Below are 21311 nucleotides of genomic sequence, written 5' to 3' on the forward strand. Positions count from 1 at the left end.
GTCAGCTCTTCGCGTCAGCTGGCCAAAGTATTGTCGCTTCAGCTTCAGCATCAGTCCTTCCCATGTTCAGGGCTGATTTCCTTTAGGATGGACTGGCTTGATCTCCGTGCAGTCCAAGGGAAGAGGTGAAGGCTGAGTAGGAGTTACTGTTCGGAGGAGGGAAAGCGGAAAAGCAAAGGAAATGGCACATGCAGAGGCATGAAGGAAGAAAGAGAAAGAGCAAAATATGCTGCAAGACGGGACTTCCCTGGCGGTCCAGTGGTTAAGAGTCTGCACTTGCACTGCAGAAGGTGTGGGTTCGATCCCTGGTCAGGGAAGTAAGATCCTGCATGCCTCACGGCGTGGCCAAAAAAAAAAATGCTGCAAGATGTGAAAGTTTGGCAGGTCTGCAGCAAGGCATGTAATGAGAGAGGCCAAAATCAGACTGGGACAGAAGCATGGCCCATTCACCTGGGTTTTATGCCAGGCCGTGAGTCTGGTTTTGCTGCTAAAGTTGATGGGAAGTCAATGACCATAAAAAATACAAGTGGGACTTCCCTGGCGCTCCAGTAGCTAAAACTCCTTGCGCCCAACACAGGTGGCCCAGGTCCAACCCCTGGTCAGGACATTAGATCGCACATGACACCACGCAAGCTTGCACACCACAGCTAAAGGTCCAACATGCTGGACAACTAAGACACAGAGCAGCCCATAAACAAACAAAGACAAGTCAAAAAGAAGAGTGGAAACTGCACTGACGAACTACAGTCTCTAGGCCAAATCTGGCCTGACGTGTGCTTTGAAATGAAGTTTCACTGGAGAATGTAGCCATGTCCATTTGCGTCTGTGGCATCTTTCAGCTCCTAAGACAGTAGTTGAGAAATTGCAACAGAGCCACCAAAGTCAAAAAGATTTCCTGTGCAGGTTTTGCAGGAAGAGCTTGCTGACCCTTAGAATAAAATGGACAGCTTTATTTTATCAAGATTGCTCTACTTAATGGCTTGGGAAGGAATACAGGAGAGGAAAATGCTTAGGAGGCGACTCCAGAATCCAGCCAAGAGATGTTGAGAGCTCTGGTGGTGAAGACAGAAAGGAGGAAAAAGACACTCAGAAACCAGCTCTTAATCCACCTAATTATTCTTCTCAGCTCACATTTCTCCATCCTCTCCAGAAGAAACCACAAGAGGCCTCGTCCAATACCTTGAAGAAGTTCAGATACACCGTGCAGTAAGTTTATACATCTGCCTGCTGCCTAACCGAAGCACAAGCCAACTGACGTATCCTTAGCGCACCCTTGCTGTGTCCTAACAACCACTGTTTCTTCACTGCTTCACTTTCTAGATTCTGTCCTTCCAGCACCAATGCTAAGCAAGACAGCCTGGGTTTCAGAGTCCACACTTGGGGAAATCGGAAGCAGCATCAGCCCAGGCTCCATCCGGCACCTCTCTTTTCCACAGGACTCCTCAAAGACAAGGACAGCTGCCTGGGCTTTCTCTTCCGAGCCCTGGAGGAGCCGTCTCAGAGGGCTTGATGGCCCTGAGAGTGGCAGGTGGGCTCTCCTCTTCACGGATCTCAGGCTTTTGCTGCCCCTCACCCAAGTTCACACCACCTTCTCCAGACAGAGACTCCTCACCACTGGCAGCAAAGAAGCTGACCTACCTCCTCTGACACTCAAGAATGCTTTAACAACCAGTCACAAGCAGCAACTTACCCTTTCCTCATTTGGTTTAGGGAGGGCGCACACACACGCACACATGTGTTCATACATGACTAAAACTTCTTAGAGAGTAATAACACCCCAACAGGCCTCCCTAGATGTGTGACTTTGCTTTATTCTTTTGTATATTGTCCTTTTAAACTTTTAATTTTTGAGAAACTACAATACAGTTTTCTCTCCAACAGAGAAAGCAATATAATGAACTCCCATGTACTATCACTCAGCACCAATACTTATCAACATTATGCTGCATTTGTCTCATCTACATTCCAATTCACCCTTTTTTCCCCAGAGGATTTTAAAATAAAGAATGACATAACTACACCCTTTGAAAATCTGCACTATTTGTAACTGACTATTCGAGTACATCCTGAGTACTTTTTTGAGCTATCTCTCTTTCAAAGGTTCAGTGATGAAATTCACTATATCTTTACTTTTCTGGCCACCACCCCCCCACCCCACCTTTTTTTTTTTTTTACCAGCCACACTGCGAGGCATAAGGGATCTTAGTTCCCTAACCAGGGATCAAACCTGTGCCCCCTGTACTGGAAGCACAGAGTCTTAACCACTGGAAGGGAAGTCCCTCTGTATAGACAGCGCACTCTATCTTTCAGCAGTCTGGGGCACACGTCTAAAGATGCCCAACTGAATGCTTGGCCGACGTCCCACGTCCCACTGTGTAAACTGGGACGGTGCCTCCCACCGTCACATGAAGCTCTTTGTAAAAGGCTGCAGGCGCCATCCACCCTACACTACTCATCTGACTCCTGTGGCCAAACTTTCTTTTCTTTTTTGTTGGGGAAAGAAGAAAGAGGATGGATGAAAAAAAGAGAAATGTGTTTAAAGGACTGGCAGCACCCAACGTCCCCAGTCCAGAATTCTGTACTGCTTTAAGCCAGTCACTGGTAGCTGAACTTTAGGGAATTTTTTTCTCCCCAGGAGGGAAATCAGGGAAAGTCAGCAAGAACACAGAAAGCAAAGACCATACACATGCTATCCTAGTTCAAAGACCTACTTTGACACTCTATTCTTGGCTTCTGTCCTTTTCATCTATACTGCTGCTGCTGGTGCTAAGTCACTTCAGTCGTGTCCGACTCTGTGTGACCCCAGAGAAGGCAGCCCACCAGGCTCCTCCGTCCCTGGGATTCTCCAGGCAAGAACACTGGAGTGGGTTGCCATTTCCTTCTCCAGTGCATGAAAGTGAAAAGTAAAAGGGAAGTCGCTCAGTCATGTCTGACTTCGCGACCCCATGGACTGCAGCCCACCAGGTCCTCTGTCCCTGGGATTTTCCAGGCAGGAGGACTGGACTATGGTTTCCCAAACCACTGGAAGAAGGCGGGTAGTGAGGGGGAGTCCCCTCTGCTCTGCTCACAAAGGCTAGGAGGCTCTTGGCTTACACCATGTTCATGGACACAGTCACTACTTACTTGATAGCCCAGTGCTGTTGATGTTTTGGTATTCAGCATAAAAAACTGCTTTTTCAAGCATTCCCAGGAAAATAACAGCTGCAATCCAGAACTGGATTCTTAATATATCTTTCCAGTAACAGGCAGACCACATCAGCCACAGAACACCATATAGGATATAAACAATACACATCACCATGTAGAACTGTGGGAAGAGAAGCAATTTTAGTCAGTTAAGCCTTCTGATCATTTGAAATTGAGATGTCTAGGAAACACAAAAGACCCTGAATAGCCAAGGAAAAGAAAACGAGCTGGAGAAATCAGGCTCCCTAACTTGACACTGCACCACAAGGTTACAAGGAACACAGCATGGCACTGACACAAAGTGAGCACTGGCATCTCTACATTCAGGTTTGCAACCCTCTATCTCCCAGTCACTGTGGAACCAGAAAGAGAGGGTATGTCAGTGCTAGCTGCTAAGGAATCACTGCCACTGGTCTCTTAAGTTTTTTTGAATATTCTAATTAGGATACAAAACTCATTTTTAAAAAAAGGAAAAAAATGATCAGAGATACTCACAATCATTAGAGGCCAATCTGATGCAGAGATATATCCATAAGGTCCCAACATAGAAAGAGAAACTGGAGAAGGCAGGATGGGGATAAAGAAATTAAGGTATTAAAATTAATAGGTTTTTCTTAAGTTTTTCAATGTAACCTCATTCTAAGGCTCCAAGAATATAAACCAAGTGAACAAATGCTAAATTTTTACCTAGCACACACAAAGTACTGAATAATTACTAGTTGTTTGATTATGTAACCTTATCCAGATATCTTTACTTATAGAAACGGTGTTATACAGCATGGGCTAAGTTGGCTCTTATGCAGACAGCAAAGTAGTCCTGGTCGGAGACTGGCCCTGGCTGAGTCCCTGACCTCACTGACGACTTTGTCTTTCGTAATGTAACTTGGACAAATTACTGAACTCCAGATTCTAGTTTGGGTTGTTGTCTGAGACAGCAGTGACAGAGTGGCAGATACAGTACAAGACTTGCAGGGCTCAGCAACTACTACTGCACCATTTACTATTCAGCAGAAACTTAAAACTGCCTACTGGTATCAAAGAAAGGAGGCGGGGAGCAGGATGGCAGCGGGGCCCCTGCCCCCTGTGTGGCATGGTCTGGCCCATTACAGCACCTCCAGGAGGAAGCCCTGCTTCACATTCTCCAGAGCAGCCTCTTTACCAGCTTCAGTGGGAAGAACAGCTCTGGGTCTCCTCTGCAGCCATGCCTGTCTCATCTCATTGCTTTCTCCCTCCCCTTGGGACTGGGTGCCCCTCAGAGACAGACTGTGGCTTCACCTCTGAGTCCCAGTGGGTGAATCAGGGCAGTTTGCAAACCCCCAGGATGCTCACATGCTGTTTGGCTACTGTCAGCCCAGCAGATGCCCAGCCTAGAAAGTGCACAACAAGGCAATTCCAGGATCTATGAGAGCGTTTGCTCCCTTGAAAACTGCGTGATGCACGCCTGGGCTCACACTCGGCACCAGGAGCCACGGCTTTCCGTGACAGAGGGTCCACCTCACTGGGCAGGCAGGGGAGCTCAGGGCACACGAGCCATGGCTGCCAGGGGCGCTGCTTCTACTCCTCGGCTACAAACACATGTTTTTTGTTTCTTTTTTCAACTTTTTAAAGAACAAATTTTTAAACCCCCAATGATGGCCTTTTTCAAGAAACAGAATATAATCTATTTCAACTACAATTAGGGTGTTGCCCACCCATTTCTACACGCTAAAAATTTTTTTATTTTAATCTGGAGAATTTTGTAGCCCTCCATGAAGTTAAAACTTTTTAAAATTTAGCTTAAATTAATTTTAAATTTCTAGTCTGTTAAAAAAAATAAATATTAGAGTTAAGATAAGCATAAAGTTTTAAGTCCCAGAAATAAACAGATTATTCATTTTTGTGATTAAAGAAATTTCTTTTTGAATAATGTATTTTAACAGAGAATGTAGATTTGAATTAATAACAAAAATACAGAATACAGTAAAAACAGACTGTAAACATGTATACTATTTAACTATACCGTTCAAATTCCAGCTTGCATCTGTTTTTTCTGTTTTAACAGAAACAATAAAGATATGAAATCCATCTCTTTGTGTTTTGGCTACAACATCCTGAAACGGGAAAAAAAATCCTTTGAGTTATTTTTTTAAATTGCTTTTGTAAGATATAGCTAAACAACTGTTTACCACGCTTTGAATCAACCGTTAAGAATCGAACTGGGGGGACTTCCCTGGTGGTCCAGTGGTTAAGAATCCACCTTCCAATGCAGGGTATACGGGTTTGATCCCTGGTCGGGGAACTAAGATGCCACATGCCAGGGGGCAACCAAGCCTATGTGCTGCAACTACTGAGTCTGTGCACTTCAGAGCCTGTGCTCCGCAACAAGAGAAGCCTAAGTGCCACGACTAGAGAAAGGCTGCGTGCTGCAGCAAAGAACCCTGGCACCGCAAGGCAGACCCAATGCAGCTTAAAAAAAAAACGAATTGGACTCCTTAAACACACACACACACAGAGGCGGGCTGTAGAAGGATAGTGGGGAGCAGAAGGATTTCCTCCATTTTTTTTTTTTACCACCATCCTTCCAGACCCAAAGGATGGAGGAGGGAAAAAGCCTTTTCCACTTGCCAATATTTTCTACTTCTTGTATTTCTACAGGTTTCCTCCTAAAGTTACCATTCTATATTTAGTATTACCTTTCAAATAGTTTTTCTAATATCATCAAGCATTTGGTTGTTAAATGTGTGTGTTTTAAAATTAAACAGGGGAAGAAAGATGTCATATAACATGATTGGAAATGACTCAAATACAGTATATAGGCTAAAATAGGGGTCCTCAACCCCCCCAGGCCACAGAGCAGTAGCAGTCTTGGGCTGTTAGGACTGGGCCACACAGTAGGAGGTGGGTGGTGGGTGAGCGAGCAAAGCTTTCTGTACTTACAGCTGTTCCCCGTCGCTGACACTACTGCCTGAGCTCCGACTAGCAGATCAGCGGTGGCATGTAAGTGCAATGTCCTTGGGTCATCCTGAAACCACCCCCCACCCCAGGTCCGTGGACAAACTGTCTTCCACGAAACCAGTCCCTGGTAGCAAAAAGGTCAGGGACTGCTGGGCTAAACTTTCAGATTCCTTCAGGCACTCTGTCGCTAGAGTTCAGACCCACTGAGAAGCTGAACCCGCCTGCCTGGGAACTGCCTGGGACCTCCAACGCCCCCATGTGGTTGGACCAAACTTCTCACACTCCTTCCTGAGTATTTCCTATTCTTCCCTGTCATTTCCTCCTCCTCCACCTGTGACAGCATGTGTACAAAGCAAAGAGTTGGCTCAGCACCACTCTCAGCACCACTGCAGGCTGAATGCCTTTCCACTATCAAGACTATTCCGTAAGATGGTTGAAGAAGACCATAAAAGCAAAGAGTCCCAGTCTAAAAGCAAACATCAAGCTCTCCTAAATCTGCTTTCGGTCCCTACACTCAACTCTCTGTAACCCTCTCAACCTCTTAGTCTTCTGACTTTTAGTGAAGTGAAAGTGAAGTCAGTCGTGTCCGACTCTTTGCGACCTCATGGACTGTAGCCTACCAGGCTCCTCTGTCCATGGGATTTTCCAGGCAAGAGTACTGGAGTGGATGCCATTTCCTTCTCCAGCGGATCTTCCCGACCCAGGAATTGAACCCAGGTCTCCCACATTGTAGACAGACGCTTTACCGTCTGAGCCTGAGCCACCAGGGCAGTCTTTTAGTAAGTGACTTTTAGTAATTCCCCCCAATTCTAAATTTTCCCTCCACCTGGTGCTACATCGTAGTTTCTATTTCTTTCTTGCCCTAAAGTCGATACTGACTAGCCCACTGCTATGTTGTCTAAGGCATGTGACAGTGTGATTTTATTTTTTAAAGTAAAAGAAGACTACACAGAAGTTACCCTTAAATTATGGCTTTAAAGAGATTTTTTTAAACAAAGAAACAAGTATGTACAAAATTCACACAGACATATGTAAGAATATACACTGTTTTAAATTACACTTCTGTTTTTCTTTTCTAATTCTACTCACCCTACTTAAGATCATGAGTATCTATCCATCAGCAGATTCTGCTCAGTCTTACTCTAACTTGTATATATTTGATTTAAAGGCAAAGAAAGAGACTTACTGTTGATCCTTCCTGGTTTGAGACATTTCCAGTATTTGATATTAATTGTTTATTCTGGAAAAAAGAACAAAATAATTCCATTTTATACTGTTGCATTTCCATAAGGAAAAATAGTTCTAACAAATTGAGGGGGGGAAAAAAAGCTGTTACAAAAAAAGTAAAGATTTGAAGGCAGAACACCAGAGAACAAATCTCACTGTACCCTAAACACTCGTAACAAAATCCTACACTTGAAAAATTACTTCTTCAGGGCAGTGGTTTCCATTGGCAGGGAGGATGAATCCCAAAGGGGATTCAAAGTGCTCAGATGGTCTATACTTGATCTGGGTCTATGGGGGTGGGTTTGGGTTGTGAAAATTCATTAAGCCCTACACTTCTGATACGCATGCTTTATTTTATGTTTATTATACTTCAACACAAATTTTTAAAAGAACCCTTTGAAAAAAAGTTTTTTTAGATTTTTAAAAAAATATTTATCTGGCTGCGCCAGGTCTTAGCTGCAGCGCTGGGATCTTCAGGCACCCAGGGTCTCAGCTACAGCATGGGGGATCTAGTTCCCTGACCGAGGACTGAACTCAGGTCCCCTATCAAGAACACCCAGTATTAGCCTCTGGACCACCACAGAAGTTCCCAAAATTTTTATTAAAGACATTTTCATTTTCAGTTCAGAATTTATAGAACAAAAGAAATCAGTTAAAATGACCCACAGCCTCACTACCCAGGGATGATCACTATTAGCATTATAGAGTCCAGTCTTCCAGGTTTAGTAGGACAAAGTGCACAGAGGACAGTTTTCAAGTGTGTTAAATGCTGGTAAGCTGACAGACCTCCAGTAAGAGCAACGGACGTGCGGTCTCACACCAGGGAGGTCACTGACCATCCTGACTAGAGCCATTCTGATGGGGTGAGGGCGGCCAAGGCCCGCCTGGGGTGGGCAGAAGAGAGGGAGGCGGTGACAGCAGACCACAAAAGGCTGATAAAAGGGTCCTCTTCCAAGGACGCTGCTGCGCCGGGTACAAAGGCGTCAAACAGTGGCGCCAGTATCCCACTTACTATGTACTGCCATGCACGCCAAAGAACCGAACCTAAAAACTGATGAATTAAGACCTTTCTTTATCACAACACTGGTGACACAGAAGTTAAATTGATATTTATATTCACTGGGAAACAAATACATCTGATTTCAACACGGTGAGACAGATACTCACATTCAGTGGGGGAAACAGCTGTAAATCACCGCCGCACTCTACATTTTCATTTTTTGTTGTCCAGCATTCACTGTTCTTGAAATAATGGCCACAAAAGTCTTCAGTGACGGGAAGTTCATGTTTCTGTGACAGCTCCTACACAAGGTAAAGTTCTACGTCATAATTTATTTTCGCTTAATATTTAAACAATACCAAAAATTTACTTTGTTTGGAACACTTGAGACATTCAGTAGAACAAAATACCAAGAAGAAAAAAAGCTCTGCATAAAATTCTGTGTATAACACTTTGTCCTGGGATTGCTTTCATTCTACTCCACGTAGAAAGGGTTTTAGAGAGAGAAGCAGTATTCAGTTACAAGGACAGATAAACCAAATACATAGTAACATAAAGCACAGATGGCAAAACCCCAGGGACTGCAGGGGACTTTCACTCACACATCAACTAACAGTGCGGCTCCAGGCTCCTGGAGGATGAATAAAACCAGGCTCCCAATGGCAGCTCCCGGGCACCAAGAAAAGATTAAGAGGCTTTCAATGGCCAAACGGAAGGCCATGGACTTGAGTTTAAACAAACTCTGGGAGATGGTGAAGGACAGGGAGGCCTGGCGTGCTGCAGTCCACGGGGCCACAGAGAGTCGGATACAACGGAGCGACTGAAAAACAACAACTGGCCACATATGGGACAATTTGAGCAAAATACATAAAAACAGTAAGAGATTATAACCCACCCAACAAACTAAAAATCAGTGAGTCCATCTTGATAAAGGAGAAGGGAGAGTGCATTCTCATAGCAGGGTGCTAGTAAATGTGGAAGAAAGCAGGGAATTAGAGAATCACCATTTAGCAATCATCATGTGTGCGAGAGCTAAGTCAATTCAGTCATGTCTGACTCTTTGCGACCCTATGAACTGGAGCCCACCAGACTCCCCTGTCCATGGGGTTCTCCAGGCAAGAATACTGGCTTGGGTTGCCCTTCCCTTCTGCAGTGGATCCTCCCGACCCAGGGTTCGAACCCGCATCTCCTACATCTGTCTGCGCTGTCAAGTGGCTCCTTACTTGCTAGCACCAGCAGTCATCACTAACAACTAATTACTCAGGCAAGGACCAAAGAGCATTAAAACAAGGACTGATGGAAAACAGGATATTTACACATGAATACAAAAGTGTTTCTTCACAAATTATTGTTAACAACAGAGAGAAAAGTAGCAGCTTTACAGTGGAAAATGGACAGAAACTTCCCTAACTGACTGAGCAAATTAACATCATCAAAAATGGGGCAAAACAGTGTATTTTCTAGTGCGTGCATGCTGTCGCTTCAGCAGTGTCCGACTCTCTGTGACCCCATGGACTGGAGCCTGCCAGGCTCCTCTATCCATGAGCTTCTCCAGGCAAGAATACTAGAGTGGGCTGCCATTTCCTTCTCCAGGGTATGGTGTGTCTGACAAAAATATAACCTGAATTTATTCATGAGAAAATTTAAGAAACACTCAAATTGAGGGACATCTTATAAAAATAAATCGATTGTATGTATCGGTGTCATGTCATGAATGACAGCCGACCACCCCACGCCCCCCCAAAAAAAATCATGCAGAAATACAATGTGATCCTGGATTGGATTCTGTATAAAAAAAAGAAAGAAAGAAAAGCTGCTAAAAAGGACGTTCTTGAGACACTGGCAAAATCTGAATAAGATTTATCAGCTAATAGGGTAGTATCAACATTAAATATCCTAAATCTGATGTCCTATGCAATCTAAGTGAATATTTTTGTGATTTCCTCAGGAAGCACACACTGACCTCGCCTGGACTCTGTTTCCTCCTCTCACAGTCTCCCGTCTCCCTCCTCACCTCTTGATGAGATCTACTCATACTCATGAAATCTGCTCATCTGCACTAAAGCCCTAGGTTCCCTGCTACTCATTTTCTGGATGAATGAAATTTTTACATTTCTTCTTTAAATTAAGTTTATTTTTATTTATGTATGATTCACAAGCCCTTTATCAATGGTTCCTATAACTCTGATTTAAATAATAACTAATGTTTTTCATAGATACAAGGAAACTGATAGACTTGTATTCTCAGAAAGCATATATTTTGACATAATTAAAGCATTTATTGTTAAGTCCCAAAATAAATCTGTGGCACTTCTAAAAGTACAGTCTCTATTTCTAGACTCCTCACTTAATGAGCAAATAAATCTTTATACTCTGTAATTTTTCCTTTATAGCTTTACACTCATTTAAAATTTGCATTTTACTTACTTCCAACTCAGAATAGTCATTGTGACAGGTATGATGCTCCAAATGCCACTCTATGGTAAACTTCACAGTCCTGGGACAACTGAATGACTTAACTGTTTAGAAAAAGAAAGTCTCATTTTGTAGTAACAATATTGTAAACAATATTATATACCCCAATTTAAATTTCAGGTTTCAAGAATTCAATTTAAACTAGGCTACCTTAAGGAAACAATGAGTAAAATATTACCTAATTCCTCCAAAAAGTCACCACAAAATGAGACAGATAAGTTCATTACATTATCACAGTGAACCAAATGTTGCTCTAAGACTAGTCATTTCATCTATATGTTAAGTCCAGTGTTAAAATAAACAGAGTACCCAGATATGCTCAGTCACTGTTTACTTCACTCTGAAACGCTCTCTTCACTGACTTATCCACCCAAAAAGTACCGAATAAGTAGCCCTTGTGTGCCAGGAAGGGACATAGTGGTAAACTAGAATAATCCCTGGATGCTTGACTAAAGAGGAATTAGGGGAAAGGAGAGTTAACAGGCACCTTTGATGGAGGAAGGGGCTGAGAAGAAGGGATCAAGCGAGCCCTGGGCAAGGTGCCTAACACAGTCAGGTGGGCATGAAGAATGGGGCCCCAGCTGGCTCACGAGCAAAGAACAGAAGTCCGCCCAGGGAAGAGGGGGGTGGACAGACAGGACAAGCAGAGGCCCAGCAGGCGGAGGGCAGCAGCAGTGTGGCCGCCTGAGGCAGTTTGCTAAGGAGTATGGGGTCACCCAAGGGAAAGCCTGATGTCAGTCCACCAAACAGCATAGGCACACATCCAAGGGACCAATGCTTAACTTTGCAGGCACTAAAACTTCACTCTGTGAGAACTCAGAGATGCTGTCTCCTTTTTCACACTACAGCTGCTGCTGCTGCTAAGTCGCTTCAGTCGTGTCCGACTCTGTGCGACCCCACAGACGGCAGCCCACCAGGCTCCGCCGTCCCTGGGCTTCTCCAGGCAAGAACACTGGAGTGGGTTGCCATTGCCTTCTCCAATGCAGGAAAGTGAAAAGTGAAAGTGACGTCGCTCAGTCGTGTCCGACTCCTCGAGACCCCATGGACTGCAGCCCACCAGGCTCCTCCGTCCATGGGATTTTCCAGGCAAGAATACTGGAGTGGGGTGCCATTTCCACCTCCAGGGGATCTTCACGACCCAGGGATTGAAGCCGCATCTCCTGCATTGATAGGCGGGTTTTTCACTGCTGAGCCACTAGGGAAGCCTGAAAACCCACTAAATATACTGAAAACCTCTCCCTCTATGACTTGTCAGTCATGACATATCGGTATTTACACAGACAAGAGTCCCGAGCAGTATTTTCGCTTTCATAAGCCCTAAAATTGTATGCAGGTCAGGAAGCAACAGTTAGAACTGGACATGGAACAACAGACTGGTTCCAAATAGGAAAAGGAGTACGTCACGGCTGTATATTGTCACCCTGCTTATTTAACTTATACGCAGAGTACATCATGAGAAACGCTGGACTGGAAGAAACACAAGCTGGAATCAAGATTGCCAGGAGAAATATCAATAACCTCAGATATGCAGATGACACCACCCTTATGGCAGAAAGTGAAGAGGAACTCAAAAGCCTCTTGATGAAAGTGAAAGTGGAGAGTGAAAAAGTTGGCTTAAAGCTCAACATTCAGAAAACGAAGATCATGGCATCCGGTCCCATCACTTCATGGGAAATAGATAGGGAAACAGTGGAAACAGTGTCAGACTTTATTTTGGGGGGCTCCAAAATCACTGCAGATGGTGACTGCAGCCATGAAATCAAAAGACACTCCTTGGAAGGAAAGTTATGACCAACCTAGATAGCATATTCAAAAGCAGAGACATCACTTTGCCAACAAAGGTCCATCTAGTCAAGGCTATGGTTTTTCCTGTGGTCATGTATGGATGTGAGAGTTGGACTGTGAAGAAGGCTGAGCGCCGAAGAATTGATGCTTTTGAACTGTGGTGTTGGAGAAGACTCTTGAGAGTCCCTTGGACTGCAAGGAGATCCAACCAGTCCATTCTGAAGGAGATCAGCCCTGGGATTTCTTTGGAAGGAATGATGCTAAAGCTGAAACTCCAGTACTTTGGCCACCTCATGTGAAGAGTTGACTTATCGGAAAAGACTCTTGATGCTGGGAGGGATTGGGGGCAGGAGGAGAAGGGGACGACAGAGGATGAGATGGCTGGATGGCATCACTGACTTGATGGCCGTGAGTCTGAGTGAACTCCGGGAGTTGGTGATGGACAGGGAGGCCTGGCGTGCTGCGATTCATGGGGTCGCAAAGAGTCAGACACAACTGAGCGACTGAACTGAACTGAACTGAACTGAACCCCTCAAATCCTAATTAAAATATCAGTGTCTAATAATTTTTATTTCATACTACAATCATGTATATTTAGACAGATTTCAGAGGCACAAAGGTTTCATCACAATCATGGCATTTCCTATATCCATAAAAAGAATTTATTGTACTTTAAAACGGATTCAAAGTCAAATTTCACAGAAGTGAAATACTGTTTTGCTGAAGATTCCTTTATTAGGCTTTAACTATAACTTTTAAATAATGATTCATATTACATTTTCTGAGACAAGATTAGAAAAATCCATTCTTGAAAATAACTACAATTTGACTGGATCAAGAGACTTTTAAAATGTTATAATCACCTAAAAACATCTGCCTAGTTTAAAATACATAATATTATAATGTGTCATGTTAGTTTATATTATGCTAACATATTAGATTATATGTTGCTTACTTATAATTTATTGTTACTTCAGTATTACATTAGCTTATTATACTTACCAGAAAACTTGATCTCAGTAGAGTTAAACATAGTTTTCCTAAATATCAAAGGTCCTGATTTCTGTAATGAGAAACAAAGAAATATAGAAAGATCTTGTTAGGGACTTCCCTCGTGGTCCAGTGGCTAGCATTCCCTGCTCCTCAAGCAGGGGGCCAGGTGTGATCCCTGATCAGAAAGCTAGATCCCACATCTAACTAGTAACTAGCTAACTAACCAGAGCTAATACCCGGTGCAGCCAAATTAAGAAATAAATATACTGGACTTCCCTGGAGGTAAGTGGATAAGAATCAGCTGCTAATGCAGGAGACCTGGGTTTGATCCCTGATCTGGGAAGACTGCATATGCCGCAGAACAACTAGGCCCGGGTGCCATGAATGCCCACTCGCCCAGAGCCCGCACTCTGCCACGGGAGAAGCCCCCACAATGAGAAGCCCATGCACTGCAACTGGAGTAGCCCCTGCTCGCTGCAACTGGAGAAAACCCTCGCGCAGCAACGAAGATTCACCGCAACCAAAATATATATATACACGTGTATTTTTAAAAACTAATAAAGAAAAATCTTGTTAAAAACATTTCTCTCTACTATTTAAAAGTACTGTTGTATTCTGGAAAATAAACACCAAAGAACTGATGTTTTTGAATTGTGGTGCTGGAGAATATTCTTGAGAGTCCCTTGGACTGCAAGATTGAACCATGAATCCTAAAGGAAATCAACCCTGAATATTCACTGGGAGGACTGATGCTAAAGCTGAAGCTCCAATCCTTTGGCCCCCTGATGCGAAGAGCCAATTCACTGGAAAAGACCCTGATGTTGGGAAAGATTGAAGGCAAAAGAAGAAGGGGACGACAAAGGATGAGATGGTTGGATGGCATCACTGACTCAGTGGACATGAATTTGAGCAAACTCTGGGAGATGGTGAAGGAAGCCTGGTGTGCTCCGGTCCAAGGGGTCACAAAGAGTCAGACACGACTTAGCGACTGAACAACAACAACAATCCTTTCACTCCTCCCTATGACCAAATCAATTATTATTATTTTTCTTAATGTAAATCTTGGACTTCCCTGGTGGCCCAATGGTTAAGACAACATGCTTCCAATGCAGAGGGCACAGGTTTGATCCCTGGTGAGGGAACTAAGATCCCACATGGTGTGTGGTCAAAAGAGAAAAAACAAAGCAACTCATAGATCTGGTCCCATCACTGCCTGGCTCAGAGCCTTGTCCCAAGTAATCTACTCCCTGCAGCGGACGTGAGGCCCCCGCAAGGCTCACAGCCTGAGGCCAGCAGCACACAGGGGCCGAGGGAGGGCTGCGTGTCTTGCGCCTGCACCTGCTCTCCTGGCATCAACATAAACGCGCCTTTGATAAAACAGCTGACCCTCTCTCTGAGCTGTGGCTTACCACCCTCTCTGTGTGTGCGCTCAGTCATGTCTGACTCTTTGACACTCCACGGACTATAGCCACCAGGCTCCTCTGTATCTGGGATTTCCCAGGTAATAAGGAAGCAGATTGCAATTTCCTTCTTCAAGGGATCTTCCCGATCCAGGGATTGAACCTGCATCTCTTGCATCTCCTGTACTGGCAGGCAGATTCTTTACCACTGCACTATACCACAGACTGTCTTTTTACAACAGACCAAATCTCCCTGTGGCTCACAGGGCCCGGTGTAACCAAGGCCTGGTCATCAAAAACATAATACTCCTTCCAGCCCTCAGGACCTTAGTGGTCAACCTGAAAACTTACCTGAAAATTTACTCTTCCTCTAGTTATTTCCTTCTGACCCCTGACAGCCCAGCTCAACATCCCCTTCCTCAGGGCATCTTCCACCAGGGCCCACACCAGGCCGGCCCTCCCTTGCAAGGTTCATAGGACCCATTCGTTGCATCCCTCACCACAAGCACAATGAAACCTTGTACTAGCTAGTTATTTCATGTCGCCCTCAGTCAGCTCAGTCGCTCAGTTGTGTCCGACTCTGTGTGACCCCGTGGACTGCAGCACGCCAGGCCTCCCTGTCCATCACCAACTCCTGGAATTTGCTCAAACTCACGTCCATTGAGTTGATGATGCCATCCAGCCATCTCATCCTCTGTCGCCCCCTTCTTCTCCCGTCTTCAATCTTTCCCAGCATCAGGTTCTTCCCATCAGGTAGCCAAAGTACTGGACTTTCAGCTTCAGTATCAGTCCTTCCAATGAATATTCAGGACTAATTTCCTTTAGGATTGACTGGTTTGATCCATGTCTGCCCTCACCAAGAATAAAAATTCTGTGAGAAGAGATTAAGTTAAGCGAACAAGTGGTTAGGGATTACAGGAAAACCCTGATAGGAGAAACTGTTCTTTCTCGATAACCCTTTTCCCTCCATGATGGTTTTCTTCAAGATTTTTTTTTTAATGCAGATCATTCTTTTTTAAAGTCTTTATTGAATTTGCTACAAGATTGCTTCTGCTTTATGTTTGGGGTTTTTGTCCTTGAGGCATGTAGGATCTTAATTCCCCGACCAGGGATCAAACCTACATCCCCTGCATTAGAAGGTACACTCTTAACCACTGGACCACCACGGAAATCCCATCCCTCCTCAACAGTTTCAACATCAATAAAACCCTGGTCCAGATCCCTCCTCTGAGCTGCACGTCCACATACCCAATTACCTAAAGGTCACACCCTCTGGGATGTCCAATACTGTCCACATTTGAGTGAGTGAGTGAGTGAAGTCGCTTAGTCGTGTCCGACTCTTTGCGACCCCGTGCACTGTAGCCCAAAAGGCTCCTCCGTCCGTGGGATTCTCCAGGCAAGAGTACTGGAGTGGGTTGTCATTTCCTTCTCCAGGGGATCTTCCCGATCCAGGGATCGAACCCAGGTCTTCCGCATTGCAGGCAGACGTTTTAACCTATTTCGCCTGCACTAAACCAGACGCCTCCCCCTCTGCTCCTCACCAGCTCTCCCTGTGCTGACCAGCTTGGTTGTATGTAGGTTATGCCATCCCCAATCACCCAAGTCATGGTTTCTTTGGGTCTCTCACCTCCATCACCCCATCTCCAAGGCACAGACATTTCTCAGATTTAGCCCTTTCTCTTCATTCCTGCAGGGCTTCCCTGGTGGCTCAGTGGTTCAGAATCCACCTGCCAATGCAGGAGACATGGGTTCAGCCCCTGCGTTGGGGAGGCCCCCCGGAGGAGGAAATGGCAACCCACTCCAATATTCTTGCCTGGGAAATCCCATGGACAGAGGAGCCTAGAAGTCTACAGTCCCTGGGGCCATAAAGAGTCAGTCACGACTGAGTGACAAAGCAAACACCCCCTCCATTCCTGCCACCACTGCCCTGATTCAGGCCTATACTTCTGCAATTAACTGGTACCTCTGCCTCCAGACTGGAGCCTACAATTCATCCTTAGATAACAGCCACCGTGATTAGCAGGTATGTCTAAAACTCTTCCATGACTTGCCCTCATTCACTCCCAAGTTGCTACTGGTGGCCAACATGTAAATTCAACCTAAAAAATGGGTGGTGTTGGGCCCACAAGGAGCCTTTTAAAACTTTTTCTGAATTAGCTGACACAGTAAAAATATACGGACTTCCCTGGAGGTCCAAAGGTTAAGATTCTGCACTTTCCCTGCAGGGGGTGAGGGTTTGACACCTGACTGGGGAACTAACATCCCACATGCTGGGTGGTGCGGCCAAAAAAGATAAAAAAACGTGTCGACCGCCCTACAGCATCCACAGCTAGAGCTGAATGGCAAGCGCCGCCCTCTTCAGCAGTGGCACGTCATCTGCAGTTCACAGCATTCCCCACCGGCCCCAAACCTAACTTGCTTCACTCACTGATAGGACTTGCCTCAGCCCCCACAGGTCCTTGAGTTTGAGGCCACGGGCTCAAGGCCAAGCTCAGGGATGGAAGGCTTATGGTGGTCCAATCCCAAGTAACACTCCTGCCTTGTCAGCAGACTCACCAAGAGTTTCTACACGGCGGCTGTTATACTCGCCGCCTCCTTCTTCATCTACGCATCCTTTCAGAGTCAGCCATGCACCAACTCCAGAAAGTGGGGTTAGGTGATTTCCTCAGTGCTCCAGTAATATCCCAGGAATGCCACCATGTGTGTAATTACTACCCACAAATCTGCTCTCCCTCCACTGTGTGAGCTTCTTGAGGCAGGCGGCTGTGTCTAAAATACATCCTTCCAACAGCGATGGCCAATGTAGTGCATGGCACATGGTAGGCAGGCACTTAAACTGTTGACCTTTACAATCGAAAGAACCATTTCTGGATGAATTTGTAGGACAAATGAAAGAAAGCTACACTTTCCTTTCCAGTTCTGAATAACAAGTTGTGACAAATTAAAATAGGGGAGAGAAAAAAAAAATCAGCCTACTCTTTGCAAAGAGCTTTATGGATTGTTACTGTGAGAGTTTGAAGAAGGCTGAGCGTCGAAGAATTGATGCTTTTGAACTGTGGTGTTGGAGAAGACTCTTGAGAGTCCCTTGGACTGCAAGGAGATCCAACCAGTCCATTCTGAAGGAGATCAGCCCTGGGATTTCTTTGGAAGGTATGATGATAAAGCTGAAACTCCAGTACTTTGGCCACCTCATGCAAAAAGTTGACTCATTGGAAAAGACTCTGATGCTGGGAGGGACTGGGGGCAGGAGGAGAAGGGGACGACAGAGGATGAGATGGCTGGATGGCATCACTGACTCGATGGACGTGAGTTTGAGTGAACTCCGGGAGTTGGTGATGGACAGGAAGGCCTGGCGTGCTGGTGATGGCCAGGGAGGCCTGGCGTGCTGCGATTCATGGGGTCGCAAAGAGTCGGACACAACTGAGCGACTGAATGAGTGACTGTCCTGAATCACATAGGACTAAAGAAAGATCACGTGGGGCTTTCCTGCTGGCTCAGTGGTAAAAAATCCACCTGCCAATGCAAGAGACATGGGTTTGATCCCTGGGTCATGAAGATCCCCTGAAGAAGGAAATGACAACCCGCTCCAGTATCCTTGCCTGGGAAACCCCATAGACAGGGGAGCCTAACAGGTTACAGTCCATGGGATCACAGAAGTGTCGGACATGACTCAGCGACTAAACAACAAAAATAAAGATTATATGGGATCCAAAGAAAAATTTTCTTTCTCACGCAAGAAGCAAAGTTATTTTCTCCCCATGGCTTTAGGAATCTCCCTATCCAAAGTGTACTTGGCAAAGATTTGTACAGATATGGTCAAGCACTCTGTTTGCAGCCAATTTATTTCCAATTTATTCTTAGTTTATGCTATTGCCCATTCACTACAGAAGCAGCATGAAACCTTAAGTGTGGTTCTCTGTGAAGGAAAGTTACTTAGCTCAAAATAGCCTGGAGTTAAAATTCCCCTCCAGGTCCTCCCCACCATTCTATGCAAAACAAAGAACTCTCTCACCGGAAGAAAAAAAATGGACATTAAGGTTGATTACACCCAGGAGATAACTACTCTGAACAACCTTGGAGAAGAACAGGTCCCCTTAAGACAGGAGCTTTCCACATATATGCCTATACATACTCACTCTTTTCTTGGGTTAGTGCAGCAGCTCACTAATCTGACTGCTGCTCCTTCTCGCCTCATTGAAGGTGATCTGTTCCTGTGAAGTGCCGGTTTTTCTGAACCTCGCCTTCTCTAACTCCCTTACCTTACACTCTGAATTTTGCTTTTTACTGTTTAGAGAAATTCAATAATGGAGATACACAGGCTCTATGATTGGTACACAAAATAGGGCACCAACCCAGGAGAATCCTGGAAGAAATGGTTGCACTGGGTCTTAAAGATTCAGCAAGATACATACTCTAGCCTCTATGTATGTAGCTTTTGGGCTCTGGGAAGAATTTGTAGTCTCCTACACTACTTTCTTTTTCTGATTGAGGAATTCAAAATTAAGTTTTGCCTTTAGAATTCGGACATCCAGACTTCCCAGGTGGTCCAGAGGTTAACAATCTGCCTGCCAATGCAGAGGACATGGGTTGGATACCTGGTCCAGGAAGAACCCATATGCTGCAGGCTCACCACAACTACTGAGGCTCCAGTCCTAAAGACCCTGCTCTACAGCAAGAGAAGCCTCTGCAATGAGAGGCCTGAGCACCTCAACTAGAAGTAGTTCCCCCTCACAGCAAACAGAGAAAACCCATACGCAGCAAGGAAGACCCAGCGCAGCCATAAATAAAAATAAATTAATAAAAAGAATTCAGACATCGCTTCTATACATGTGGAAAATATTCATCTCAAACAGAGATGGATGAATCAAATCATCTGACTCTAGAAAAGTCGTAGTAAGGCCTCTTCGATTTCCTGTCCCTCTTTAGCAAATCTTTCCAAAATTCTACCCCGGCATTCCTCCCACAACATGAGACGTGAAACTTCCAGATGTCAAGTTCTCAAATGGCCTGCCCTGGAAAGAAGTGTTTCCACGGGCTCAAGCCTCCGGACTAGCCTTGCAAATGTCCCGCCCCCGCCCCCCAACCACACATACTCCCAGAACTGTGATAGGAGCACGAGAGAAACCCAGAATGAGGGAAAGGGAGTGGCATGACTGTTGCCTGTTCCCTTCTGGAAGAAAGGAAGAAGGAAGAAAAAGGGAGAGAGGGAGGAAGAGAGAGAAAAAGAGGAATAAAGACGCACACGCTTTATAAATGTATGCGGAAACTGAAACACTGTAAAGTCCTTCCTGTGGCTACAAGGGTGTGGCCCTGTGGCTACACCCCGGCACGAGGGGTCAAATCCAAAGATGCCGCTAGGAGTGCCAAGGGGTTCAGGGCTCAGGTCTGAATAAAGAAGGGCCTGATCTAGCCAGAGACTGTCCGAGCAGAGCGAGAGGCCAGGACTACGGGAAAGATGATTTTCACTAACAGGGTTCAGAGGGGAGAGCCGCCCCCCTACACAGAAGCCTGACTCATCTTCCCCATAGGCTAGATCTGGCCGGAGGAGGGGGCGCTCCCCGCCCACAGCGGACAAAAGGCCCAGGAAACGTATTGGGCGCCCAGAGCAGACTTGACCAGATGAACAAGCCCAGGACTGGCTCCTAGCGGGGGCCAGAGAACCCTGCGGGCCTCAGATGCGCCTCGCCTCGGTCCCGACATTCCGCTTACGTCACTGATCGTCGCGGTCCAGAGCCCGATCTCGGGGACGGCGCCCACAGCCGCTGGGCCGCAGCACAGGAGGCAGAGGGCGAAGCAGAGCAGCGGGCGCCCGGCGGGAAGGCGGCGGCGGGGCGGGAGCCAGACCCAGTCGCGACAGACGGCAGCCATCTTTACGCGGAAGCCGCACCTGGCGATCGGCCGCACCGCGAGCCCGCACCTGGTGCAGGCCCGCCCCCGGGAGGCGGGTTCGGGCCCAGGAAGTCTGGATGGGACGTGGAGACTGGGCTCAGGGCCAGCTGGGGCGGACAGGGGCGCCAGAGCGTGAAGAGTAGAGGGGGAGGGGCGGGGTGGGGTCGGAGCGTGGAGGTGGGGCCAGGCGGAGAGGCGGGGCCTGGGGGGCGGTGGGGAGGCGGGGCCTGGAGGGAAGGAGAGTAGGGGGGGCCAGAGAGGGAAGAGTTGAGGGGGAGGGGCGGGAGGTGGTCCGAGCGTGGAGGTGGGGCCAGGCGGGGAGCCGGGGCCTGAGAGGAGGCGAGGGGCGGGGCTCAGGGCCGGCCGGGGCGGAGAGTGGCGGGGCGCCAGAGCGTGAAGAGTAGAGGAGGAGGGGCGGGGTG

The 21311-nt window shown here is 46.2% G+C and overlaps 1 protein-coding gene across 3 annotated transcripts in view; it reads right to left on the reverse strand.

Annotated features, from left to right (window-relative positions):
* Positions 1–21065, reverse strand: part of TMEM87B (transmembrane protein 87B) — a 49603-nt gene extending 28538 nt beyond the window's left edge. Inside the window, exons 1-8 of one of the 3 annotated variants that reach the window (XM_027554514.1) lie at positions 20710–21065; positions 13610–13670; positions 10775–10866; positions 8515–8649; positions 7307–7360; positions 5186–5276; positions 3682–3743; positions 3124–3307 (exon numbers count right to left, since the gene is read on the reverse strand). In XM_027554514.1, the coding sequence (XP_027410315.1) occupies positions 3124–3307; positions 3682–3743; positions 5186–5276; positions 7307–7360; positions 8515–8649; positions 10775–10866; positions 13610–13670; positions 20710–20868 (838 nt within the window). In that variant the 5' untranslated portion in view covers positions 20869–21065. Of the gene's footprint in view, positions 1–3123; positions 3308–3681; positions 3744–5185; positions 5277–7306; positions 7361–8514; positions 8650–10774; positions 10867–13609; positions 13671–15655; positions 15690–20709 lie in introns of those variants that run through there. The other 2 variants (XM_027554513.1, XM_027554515.1) reach the window with 2 other exon arrangements.
* Positions 21066–21311: the final 246 nt, after the last annotated feature.

The sequence above is a fragment of the Bos indicus x Bos taurus genome, chromosome 11, assembly GCF_003369695.1.
Source record: "Bos indicus x Bos taurus breed Angus x Brahman F1 hybrid chromosome 11, Bos_hybrid_MaternalHap_v2.0, whole genome shotgun sequence".
In the NCBI taxonomy this organism is placed as follows: domain Eukaryota; kingdom Metazoa; phylum Chordata; class Mammalia; order Artiodactyla; family Bovidae; genus Bos; species Bos indicus x Bos taurus.